The sequence below is a fragment of the Lathyrus oleraceus genome, chromosome 6 (genome assembly GCF_024323335.1).
Source record: "Lathyrus oleraceus cultivar Zhongwan6 chromosome 6, CAAS_Psat_ZW6_1.0, whole genome shotgun sequence".
Lineage (NCBI taxonomy): Eukaryota > Viridiplantae > Streptophyta > Magnoliopsida > Fabales > Fabaceae > Lathyrus > Lathyrus oleraceus.
In genome coordinates this window covers 290,398,362-290,409,822 of record NC_066584.1, presented here as the reverse complement: position 1 = coordinate 290,409,822, position 11,461 = coordinate 290,398,362, and the positions used below count along the sequence as shown (strand labels likewise).

General features: G+C 35.6%; 1 protein-coding gene across 1 annotated transcript; it reads left to right on the top strand.

Annotated features, from left to right (window-relative positions):
* Nucleotides 1-1,395: 1,395 nt before the first annotated feature.
* LOC127092694 (NADH dehydrogenase [ubiquinone] 1 alpha subcomplex subunit 13-B) lies at nt 1,396-5,166 on the top strand. The gene is made up of 3 exons (XM_051031571.1): nt 1,396-1,764; nt 4,594-4,665; nt 4,774-5,166. The coding sequence occupies exons 1-3, from the start codon at nt 1,550-1,552 to the stop codon at nt 4,916-4,918; spliced, it is 432 nt and encodes a 143-aa protein (XP_050887528.1). The 5' UTR covers nt 1,396-1,549; the 3' UTR covers nt 4,919-5,166.
* Nucleotides 5,167-11,461: the final 6,295 nt, after the last annotated feature.

Sequence of the window (11,461 nt, the reverse complement as noted above, 5' to 3'; positions counted from 1 at the left end):
CATGTATCCTCAATGGGTGAGATGATGCGAATGTGTGATACAATGAGGTACCGCTCTAAGTAACCATCCTCACACTGTCGGGATGTTGAACCCTAACTGCTTGATCTCTAATGACACGACCATAGCTGATGAAGTATCTCTGAAACCACCAATCAATTCCCTCAGATGGTATATCTGGAACTGGTCATGGGATACTTTGAACATAACCATATTGTCGCAGACACCTCTCAGGCAAGTGTCTAGCAACCATGGTCTCCCACTGCATATAACCTGAATATAATGAAGACTCCTCGAACTCATGGTGGAATCTATGATCACTGTATGATGTCCAAATGACATCATCTATAGTCAGTGCATTGAGCCTCCTCTTGTAATCGGCAACACCACCCGAATGTGACTTCCTCCCCTTCCATCTCCTCGCCCGTAGGGCACCCACTAGGGAATGATGCACCCCCTTGTCATAAATGGTGGGGAAATGCTTGTATATCCAACACTGATATCAACAAACATAACAAATAATAAATAAGAATTGGTATTCGTAAAACTTAAATAAGAAATCAATAAGAAATAATAATTTCAAGTATATATGTAATAGACTTAAATAACCAGCAAGCTGTCAGGTCTCAAATATTGTCGCCACTTCAAGTGTTGTATACAGAATGGTCAACATTTTGTCATCATCTAGAGTGATAGTTATCTCTCCAAACGAAAGATGAAATGAAGATGTCTCATTGTGCCATCATCCAGAGTGATAGTTATCTCTCCAAACGAAAGTGATATTTACCGGAAATGTCAGAATTTCTGATTAAAAAACAAAGTTTTTATAACTATCGAAAATTATGAAATTTCTGGCAAAAAAACAAATTTATTTTGATGCATAATAATTTTTTTATAACTACCGAAAATTATGAAATTTTCATGGGATTTTGTACGGGAAAATTTTGAAATTTCCGATACAAAACCCCAATAATAATTTTTTTATAACTACCGAAAATTATGAAATTTTCATGGGATTTTGTACGGGAAAATTTTGAAATTTCCGATACAAAACCCCAATAATAATTTTTTTATAATTACCGAAAATTATGAAATTTTCATGGGATTTTGTACGGGAAAATTTTGAAATTTCCGATACAAAACCCCAATTTTTGTTGACATTGACGGTATAAAACGTACTGTTTTTAAAATTTTTGATAGTACACTTTAAATTTCTAGTATCGTCCCGGACTTTTCAAAATCACGCATGGATCGTGTAAATTTGGATATTTAGTGAAATAATTTTACAACAGCAGTGTTGTATTTTCGTACACAATGGAGGGTGTGAGGTTAGAGTGGGGTGTATATGACATAAAAGGAGGTGTATTTAATAATTCACTATGGTAAATGGACCGAACCCAAACAAAGCTGAACCGCATTCAGTTCCTCACATAACACAAAATTTACACAAACTAGAGACTGAAATCGAGAATCGAGAGCATAATCGAACATCGTTTCAGAAAGTGAAACAGAAGAAGAAGAACCAGAGAGAGAATAATCAAGGAAGGTAAAAATGACGGAAGCGATGATCAGGAAGAAGCCAGGAATGGCCAGCGTGAAGGACATGCCGGTTCTTCAGGACGGTCCACCTCCCGGCGGTTTCGCTCCCGTCCGGTTCGCTCGTCGAATCCCTAACACTGGTCCGAGTGCCATTGCCATTTTTCTCACCACGTTTGGTGCTTTCTCGTGGGGAATGTACCAGGTTGGACAGGGTAACAAGATCCGAAGGTAATCTCCATTTTTCATTTTAGATATGATAAATTAGGGTTAGAATTGAACTATTGATTGAATGTGAAGTTTAATTGAAGGATTTTGTTGTTGATTAGAGGGGAGAACATAGGATTTCAATTAATGGTGTGGATGAGTTTTGATTATAGGGAGAAAAATGATTTGCAAATGAAAATAATTTCCGTTTTCAAAATCCTTTGTTTGGCCAGAGTTATATGTAAACTAGTAAAGAAAGATCCGGAATTGAGGAAAAAATGGCGAGGAACAACTTTCTTAGGCTAGATAGATAATAGTAAGGATCTATGAAGCCCGGACTCGGACACAGGTACGGGACACGACAATGACACGAGGACCCGTTAATGTAAAAATCACAGGACATTGACACAGTATATATATATTTTATATATTAATATAATAATGTAATTTATGGACAAAATTTGTAAAGAGTTTAAAATGAGAAGCAAAATTTATGTTTATTCAAGATAAAACAATCAAAAATTCTTTCAACACTTTCAAACAAATTTCAAACATGATAATTGATATTCATAGATACCTTGTGAATTCCGAACCAATGGTGCAAAAAGATGAAAAATAATCGGAGAAGATAAAAGAATTTTGTGGAGATAAAAGTAGTGAAATATAAAAAAAATAAGGAATCCTAATTGTGTTGTTTTTATAGTGAAGAAGTGGAATATGAAAGCTAAAAAAACCTATTTATTTTTTAAATTTTGAAATTTTTTTTAACAAAAAATTTTGGGATTTTTTGAATTGGGCCGTGTCCTTTATTTGAAATAAGGTGTCGTATTCGTGTCCGCAATAATTAAATATTTTTTTTCTGTTGGACACTTCAAAAACGTGTCTGATACGTGTCGTACGAGTGTCGTACGCGTGTTAGTGTCCGACACGACGACACGTTGTGTGAATGACGTGTCGGAGCTTCATTGGTAAGGATTGAGTGAAAGTTAGGGTCACTAGGTATGGTGATAATGACTCTCAAAGTTCTGCGTGTGTAATTGTGGAATTTGTCCCTATTCTTCGTAGTACAATATCGTGATCCTATCACAGGATGATACTAAACTGATGACTTGTTTGTTACATGTAAGATGAACTTGCATATCACAGTATGATACTAAACTGATGACTTGTTTGTTACATGTAAGATGAACTTGCATATCACAGTATGATACTAAACTGATGACTTGTTTGTTACATGTAAGATGAACTTGCGTAGTTCTCATTATTGATACATGTGTGCTGCGAGTATGAAACGGTGCCTCATTTGATTCTTCATATCTTAGCTGTGCAATGGCTTATGCATAAGACACATAAATTGTTGAATCAGCATCATGGTCATTGGGTGTGTTCTAGTTTGTTGGATCAGCTTTGTGGTCATTGAGTGTGTTCTAGTTTGTAGGATCAACTTCTACATATTTGTTTTTTTCATTGATGATTGATAACAAGGAACATAAAATCTTGTGGCAATGTGATATTCATGGGATTTTGCTACTTGAAATGAATGTCTGCATCGTCAATTTGTTATGGGGTGTGCTTATGCTTTAGTGCTCACGGCATGGTCTATTTGTGGGCTTTAGTGCTCACGGCAGCTCTCCTAACCTTTTGTACTTGTTGCTTTTTCTTATTAAATATTAAAATTCCCTTTTTCATGAAAAATTAAGTTTACATTTTGTCTTTTTAGTAGTTTATATTTATTTTAGCTGGGGAGCAGGGTTACATCAGAGGCTGTTAATGTGACTTGAACATGAATGTGATTAATGAAGCAATCTTAGGGTCTCTGTTTTGTGACTTGAACGTAAATGAATTGCATTTTGCACTGTTGTGTAGTATTATGGAATTTGTTAGAGTATATCTTTTTAGATTAACTTATAATATATCTAGGATAAATTAAGATATCAAAAAGTCATGTAATTGATGAAGCAATAGGGCCCTGTTTTGTTATCTCGATTTGATTCTTTATTAGAACTTTTTAGTCCTATTGTTGGTGGAATTTGATTTTTTATTAGAACTTTTTAGTCCTATTGTCGGTGGAATTTATGCTGCAGTATTAGGTTATAGTGTTTTGTATCATGTTGGGCCAAGTGTTTTATTTTATGCTTTTATTGTAACATATATTTCACATGATTGCTTGTTCATTTGGATCACTCTATGCACATAATTCTGTAACATTGATTATTTGACATCTGCATTTTTAAATCTAAAATTTGAAGTGTTATAAACAACATTTGGAATAGGTAATGGTCATTTCATAACAACCTGGTTGGTTATCTCTTGCAAAAAGGCCTTATTTAAGTTAATAGAAAACAGTGAATGGCTCGTTTGTAATTAGAGAACATAATTTTATGGTGGAAAATTTGTTCTGTAAAACTTTCTGATGATATACTTCCCTAACAAACGTTCAGGTGAAAAAATATTATGCAGTAAAAATGAGAAGTTGTTTTTTGTTCCTTATGGCCTGTTGCAAGAGATGACTTGGAAGATATAGGGTTTATTCTTAGGACCTGTTTACTTTGGGAAAACATTTTCTATTTTCAATTTCTAAATCACGTACTCATTTTAACTTGTTAATAATAGGATATAAACCTCTTGAAGTGAACAATTGTGATGAAGAGAAGATGAAATGCTATCATTTTTGGAAGTATTAAAAACAACATTTTAGCATTTTCATTGTTTCATTGGGATTGGTGGGTGTTGTGTCACATGGGGTAAAAAATAGCTGTTTAAAGAAGAATCAGATTCCTTGTGTAATTGTGTTTCTTTTTAGTTTCCAATTCCACATAATTTGATGTTTAAAAACGTTACATTTCTATGTAGGGCACTAAAGGAAGAGAAATATGCTGCCCGCAGAGCGATACTGCCTGTGCTACAGGCTGAAGAGGATGAGAGGTATATAAGATTCTCTTGCCAAATATGAATCATCACACAACCAGTAATACTAATTGTAATAATACTTAGCATTTGACAACTCCATTTTTTGTTTGTTTCCTTCTAAAGATTTGTTAAAGAGTGGCATAAGTATCTTGAGTACGAGGCAGATGTCATGAAGGATGTGCCTGGTTGGAAGGTCGGTGCAAGTGTCTATAATTCTGGAAGATGGGTGCCCCCAGCAAGCGGTGAGCTGCGTCCTGATGTCTGGTGATGTTATTTTAGCCATCACTATCAAGAATTGGTCTGCTTCATACATATGTTACATTGTGATACTTTCATCCAGCACCTCTAAAATAAAGTTGTATCTCAAACATTTGAAATTGTGTTGTCGATTTCTAAACCAGGAATGTGTTTTTTCTTTCAATTTTTTCTTTAATGTTGGCTTATCACTCCTCTCATGTAAATCAAGATGAATGCAGATCACCGGCATAGAACATTGAATTTCTAATGCCTTTTTCACTCCCTGGGGTAAAAGTTTAATTCCAGACACTTTCTTCTCCCTGTCAACCGTAAGTGATTTGAAAAATAATTCCAGCAATCGGTTAATATGTTGTTTGTATCAACCAACTTTTGCAAGTCGCCTTTATAGAGTGAACTTGAAATGATAGAAGATTATTGGTTAATCTGCTCCTTGTAGTTTGTTGATTTAATGCTAACTTTTGAGACACTTGTTCCGGTTCTCTTATCCATTTAAATTTAAGGTTTAAATAGTGTTTTGGTTTTTATAATTTGATGGGTTTTTTTTCCGGCCCTATATATATTTTTCTGAATAAAGTTCTGGTTTTAATCCCTAAAATTAAAATCCGAAGATTTTCTAAGGATTTTTTTTTCGGATTTTTTTTTGAATATTTTATCTGAAGAGACTAAAACTATGAATTTTAATATTAAGGGATTATTTAACAAAAAAGAATATAGGGACGAAAATAAAAATACACACCGCCAAACACTATTTTTTGTGTAAATGAAAATTAAAGTGAAATTCTTCCCCCTCCACCCAACCCCTCATAACCTCTTTGATAATATAAAGATACCCTTCAAATTTTAGGATCCAAAGTGTATTTTTTAACTCCATTTGAATATAGTAGTGAACATAAATATTAAATTAAATCAAATTAAATTCGACAATAACACCTACTCTATATTAACAAACAAAATTTTAAAAGAAATATTAGTCAAATACAAGATCATGAAAGAGACAAACTAATGGCTCAACCATCCATGTCATGGGTTTATCAAATGCAAACAAACAAAATCAAATTTGAACATATAGTATGAATATATGTGACCTGGTAGCTGGTAGCTTCTAACTCGATCAGTTCTTTTGTAATAGTGATCAAATATAGAGAATATGATTTTTACATCATCATCATTTTGAAATTGATGTTAATGAATCAAACATGTCCATTTGAAATTGTTGATGGATAATTATATTCAACACTTCTTGTATTGTACTGGTTGAGATGACAACTTAGTTTTGTTGCTCCTTTATATTAGTCAGTGTAACATCGACATTGTTCCTAAACAATTGAGAATGAGTCCATTTGTTATAGTAAATTGAACTTGATATGGTTTGAGTAAGAATTCATTGTTTTAAATTGTTAACTTCAAAGGAATAAAATATATCATTTTATGCAAGTTCTTGTGTATTCTAGTCCACAAACATTGTCAATCTAATGTAGACCATACAATAGAAAACTAAAATTTGGATTATGTATACCTCCTTAACATGTGTTTAGATTATAAAATCTGAAAGTGGAAAACGCTTCTCCTTTTTGAATTATAGAATCTAAATTCGTGTTTTACACTAAGTTGCATATTTTACTTGTATTTAAATTTTTAGTTTACATAAACATCAACAATAACCATAACATGACAAGTAACATGGCCCCTCATATGCGTTAATGCATTCTTGGATTCTTTAAGAATATGTTGGAAAACATCATGAACTGTCGTGCTCCCTACATATCCACCACATAGTAACTCGTATGTGAAGTCTCGATGTGCGCGCTTGTAAGGACCAGACTATCTGTATTGCCGTCTTCCTCTATTATCGCTTCATACGTCTCTTTGACAAACGTTTCTCTTTAACTTATACCGTCAACTCTTCTTTAAGTGTGGGAATCAGGTAGGAATGTGACATATGAAAATATCACATCATGTATCAATCTCCAACCATGCATGATACAAGCTCATCGGTCCTCTTCAAACAACAAATGATCCATTTATTTAACATACTTATGACCAACTTGTTATTGACTAGTATTAGGCCTAGCAAAGACATTGAATGTCTTGGAATACTCTACACATACCCAAACTTTCACAAGGCTCATTCTAGAAGGTTTCACACCACATACACTCCACATCTGATCAAACCAGACTAGAAACATATATCATCTAGTGAGCATGTCTCACGGTGAATGGCGTAGGAGTATAAACCACATCTAGTAGTAATACTTGATCAAGTTGCTCTCGATACGGTTCTAGAAAAAGACAGTTTTAGTCAAATTAAGAAGACGATCTTGGACGGACAGATGCAATATACAAGACATGTCATTTGGTGTCACTGTCATCTCCCTAACCGATAGAAGAAAGTTGTCAGTATATGTTTATCGTAAAAATTGGTAACAACCGCTGGTCTTCCAAATCAATGATACTTTGGTTACTCACAGGATCAACCAGATTGATCCTAGGACATGTGCTATTGTTTAAAATTGTATTTGAAAAATGGTGAACACTTCGACTGTACTCATGTATGAAGATTGTTTGTTTAAAGCGTTTTTAAAGGGATAAATTACATAATTGTAAAGAAAGTGTATTAAAAATGCTTGATGAATGACTTGCAATAAAAGATAAATTCTTGACAAAAAAATATAAATAAACTTTGATTGATATAAAGAAAGTGGTGTTATCAAACGTACATTCTCAATGATACTCGTTTCTCAACACGCTAGATACTTTGAGTAATTCTGAGTAATTGTACAGCAATTGAACACCCATAAATCCTAACACTAATACTCATATATATACTAAACCGAAATAACCTCTACCAACGGCTTTTCTCCCAGGCAATGACACGTCGCACTCGGCATGTCTTCAATTTATGATAACGCCCTAGACGTCTTTTCTTTTAAACTGGATAAGAATGAAATAAAGGTATCCCTTTTTCATTCAAATTCAAACATGTGTCGAACGCAACCTCCTGTCGAAATACCATTCTGAACTTAGAAGCATTTCTAAGCCTCACATCAATTCCCTCTTACACAAGGTAAACTTCGACTGGCTTTCTCATACCATGTTCTTTATGTCGAATTCAAAAAATGTCTTCAAAGGTATTCTATCTTTTTCGCTTATTGGCTCTAGCCTGACGTCGAAACTTCCAGCTAACAAGTTTCCCCCCAAAAAATGTCTTTTTTGGACATAACGAAGAAAATGGCAGTTTTTGACAATCCAATTAGACGTCAGAAATGTTAGACTATGGCACGGATCTAGAAGGGGAGGGGGGTTGAATAGATCCCAATTAAAAATTGAGTCGGCGCTACCAATTAAAAATTGGTTTTGAAAATTTGTTTTAAGTGCGGAAGCGGCTGAGGAAAATATAGTTTAAAACGGACGGTTATTGGAAAACCGGATATGCGTCTAGCCTATGGATTAGTGATAATGTAGAATAAGAATCACTACACTAGTCACACTATCAATGATTTATTTCACTTGCTAGGATTCCTAGTTCCAATGATTCAAAGAGCAAACCAAACTAGATACACAACTAAGATAATTTTGGTTTAGGCAAATTATCAAACACTTGGTGTGCAAAAACACTCCAAGTGATATTTATGTTGAGTAAGTGATTCCAATTAGTCTAGTACAATATCTTATTGTACTTTGGATTCAAAAACAAAGTTTTAACTTTTTACTCAATTAATATCAAGGTTTGATAAAAGTGCTTATACAGAAATCACTTATTTTTAAGCCAAAGACAAATATGCTGAAAAATAGAGAAGACAAAGATTTGATGAGGCAGTTCCCCCATCGTCCTCGCTTCGGGGTACGTCTGCCCTCAATTCTAAAACTAGAATTGAGATTGCTTTAATAGATATCACCTGTTGAGTATAACAGTTTATACAAGGATTGAAAAGCAAATATACAACAGAATTCTCAAGACGTTGAATGTTGCTTCCACTCCTTGTTCCTTGATTCAAGGTGAATCAAGTCCTTCGATTGTTGTTGATAGACCTCTGATTCCAGCCCCTTTGTTGAATAACTCTCAGTTCTTCAAACCCTCGGCCCGACTGATCTCAACTACAACAAATCGAACTCAAAATCTTCCCTTCAATATCACTGAATCCGCTACTAGATTGATGAAAACTTCCTCTTCTCAATCACCTTCGCTCAGCTGAAAATTGATGAAGAAATCGTCCAAAACCCACCAAAATCAAACCAATCTTGGAGGACAAAACCCTAAAGGTTTTATTCAAGAAAAAACTTGTCGCAAGCTTCAACCCGAACCGGATTCCCCAATTTCGGCTTCGAACGTTATCACCTTTAACCAATCACAAAGCACTTCAAAAATGGTTGTGTGTAATTGATGTGTTGTGAGATGTTGAAGATGAAGAATCTTGGACACCTATTTCACTTTTTCTTGTTCTTTGTACACTTTAATCAATTTGTCAAAATGTTGGTTGATACAAGTAACTGAACTTTTATATATAGTAACAAACCAACCAACCCACTTAACAGTTTTTCAAACAAAGTGGGAATTACTTAAAAACTGTATTTGCGCGCGAACGGTCGACCATAGCAGGTCTATGCGTCGACGCATAGCCTGCAGTTTTGGACAATCTGAAAAACACATCAGTATGCGTCGACCATAGGTCGGCGTGCGCTGACCCGTGGGAAAGTGAAACCTTCATGGGCGGACCATGCGGTCGACTCAAGCCTTCGTGCGCTGACCCGTGAGAAAATGCACTATGTTATGCGCCGACCCTGCGGTCGACTCAAACATTGCAAATCTGCAAAAATTCAGATTTTTGTGGTTTTCATGCATTTTGTCATGACCATATTTTATCCACATATGTTGTATGAAATATAACAGTTTAGATGAACATAGAAAAGGATATGATAGGTGATATGTTGCATTTATTTTGTAGAGGTGGAATCGACAATGCCGATTCATCCATGGTGGTAATTTGTCATCATCGAAACCTATGATTGTATGTTGTATGACAGGTTGCCCTTACATACTACCCCTTTTTGATGATGACAACTTGTGTGAAACCAAAGAAAAACAACATGCAATATTTACACACACTCCCCCTTTCTTTTGTAATCTAAGGCTGGCTGCAAAACAAACTGTTAATTGTTGTGAATATCTTGGCTTGGCTTTGGTACATGCTCTTCTCCCCCTTTGACAACATCAAAAAGAGAAAGAGAACTATTATTCAACATAACATGATATTCAACAGGAGATAGCGAATCATATAACAATACCACACCAAATATTATTACTGAACAAATTGAAAAGGAGATAACATTAAACTAGATTAACAAACAAGCATAACAGATAATAAGTTCAGTCAAACAACAAAAGTACAGATGCACATGCAGTTTTATGCCCTAATAGCCTCGTCCTCGACCGTAACAAACATTCGGGTTTCTGTAAGGATCTGCCAAAGAAGTCATTTGGTCAACAACACTACTTAGATACTTGAGGCCCACATCGACGGACCGCTCCTGTCGTGCAAATGTTTCGGTGAATGCTGCATACCATTCATTCATGCTGGTTGAGAGGCTATGGAGCCTCTCATTTTATGCTTGAAGTTGGCTGCTTATATGAGCATAGCGCTCATCCTGAGTTTGTATGAATGATTGTTGAGCCAGCTGCATATCTCGCATCATATCTAAAAGTTCAGAAGAATTTTCTTGCTGCGGAGGAGATGGTGGAGATTCTTCAGCACCATATTGATACGGCTGATAGAATTGGCGTTGTGTTGACCAGCCCATATGTTGTCATTCACCCCAACCACCATGGTTGGGGGCATCTTCTTCAGTCGAATAGGTATCCTGAACCTAAGCGGTGTTTGTGTAGTCGTGTGTGTCTGCTTGTGGAGGACTATCATGCTGCTCAAATGCTTGTCCTGCTCCTTCTTCTTCGTTTTCCTCTTGGTCTTCTTCTTCACTTTCATCACTTTCATCATATTCTTCAACAATCCTAGGAATATTCCCCCTGCGAACAAACCTGTATGTTTTCCGCTCATCACACCAAAAGTATCCCATCATAGAGAAAATTTTTGGGCTGAATTCTTTATCTGAGGAAATGGAGGTATAAGGAAAGGACGGATAATCAACGTCGACTGCAGTAAGAACCTCTTGAATAAAAGATCCATAGGCAAGAGCAGTGCCTCGTCCGGAGTCTCGTAAACTGAACATCCTACTAGCAATGTAGTAGGGCCAGTTTATTTTGCGCTGATTTTTCAGGATATATATGAGATGAACCTTAGCCTGTTCAACTCGGGAAAGGCCACCCTTCTTAGGCCGCAGGATGCGCGCCACAATCCACTAGAGAATGCGCTCACCTGTTTTCAGCTTACCGGCAGTGACAGTTCGTGGGAACGCATCACTGTTCACAATGTGGTATGGGTAGGGTCGTTTCAGCATAACGTTCAAAGCGCTCTTAAACTCATATCATTCTATTTCAGTTACCTCAGGAGCAGGATTTTCATCAGCAACCAATGTCAGATCAAAATATTTATTCCAAACA

Bases quoted from the DNA above. Each gene is read 5' to 3' on its own strand.
- LOC127092694 (XM_051031571.1), top strand. From the start codon at position 1,550: ATGACGGAAGCGATGATCAGGAAGAAGCCAGGAATGGCCAGCGTGAAG. The intron at 1,765-4,593 runs GTAATCTCCATT...ATTTCTATGTAG, and splicing joins CAGGGTAACAAGATCCGAAG to GGCACTAAAGGAAGAGAAAT. The intron at 4,666-4,773 runs GTATATAAGATT...TTCCTTCTAAAG, and splicing joins CAGGCTGAAGAGGATGAGAG to ATTTGTTAAAGAGTGGCATA.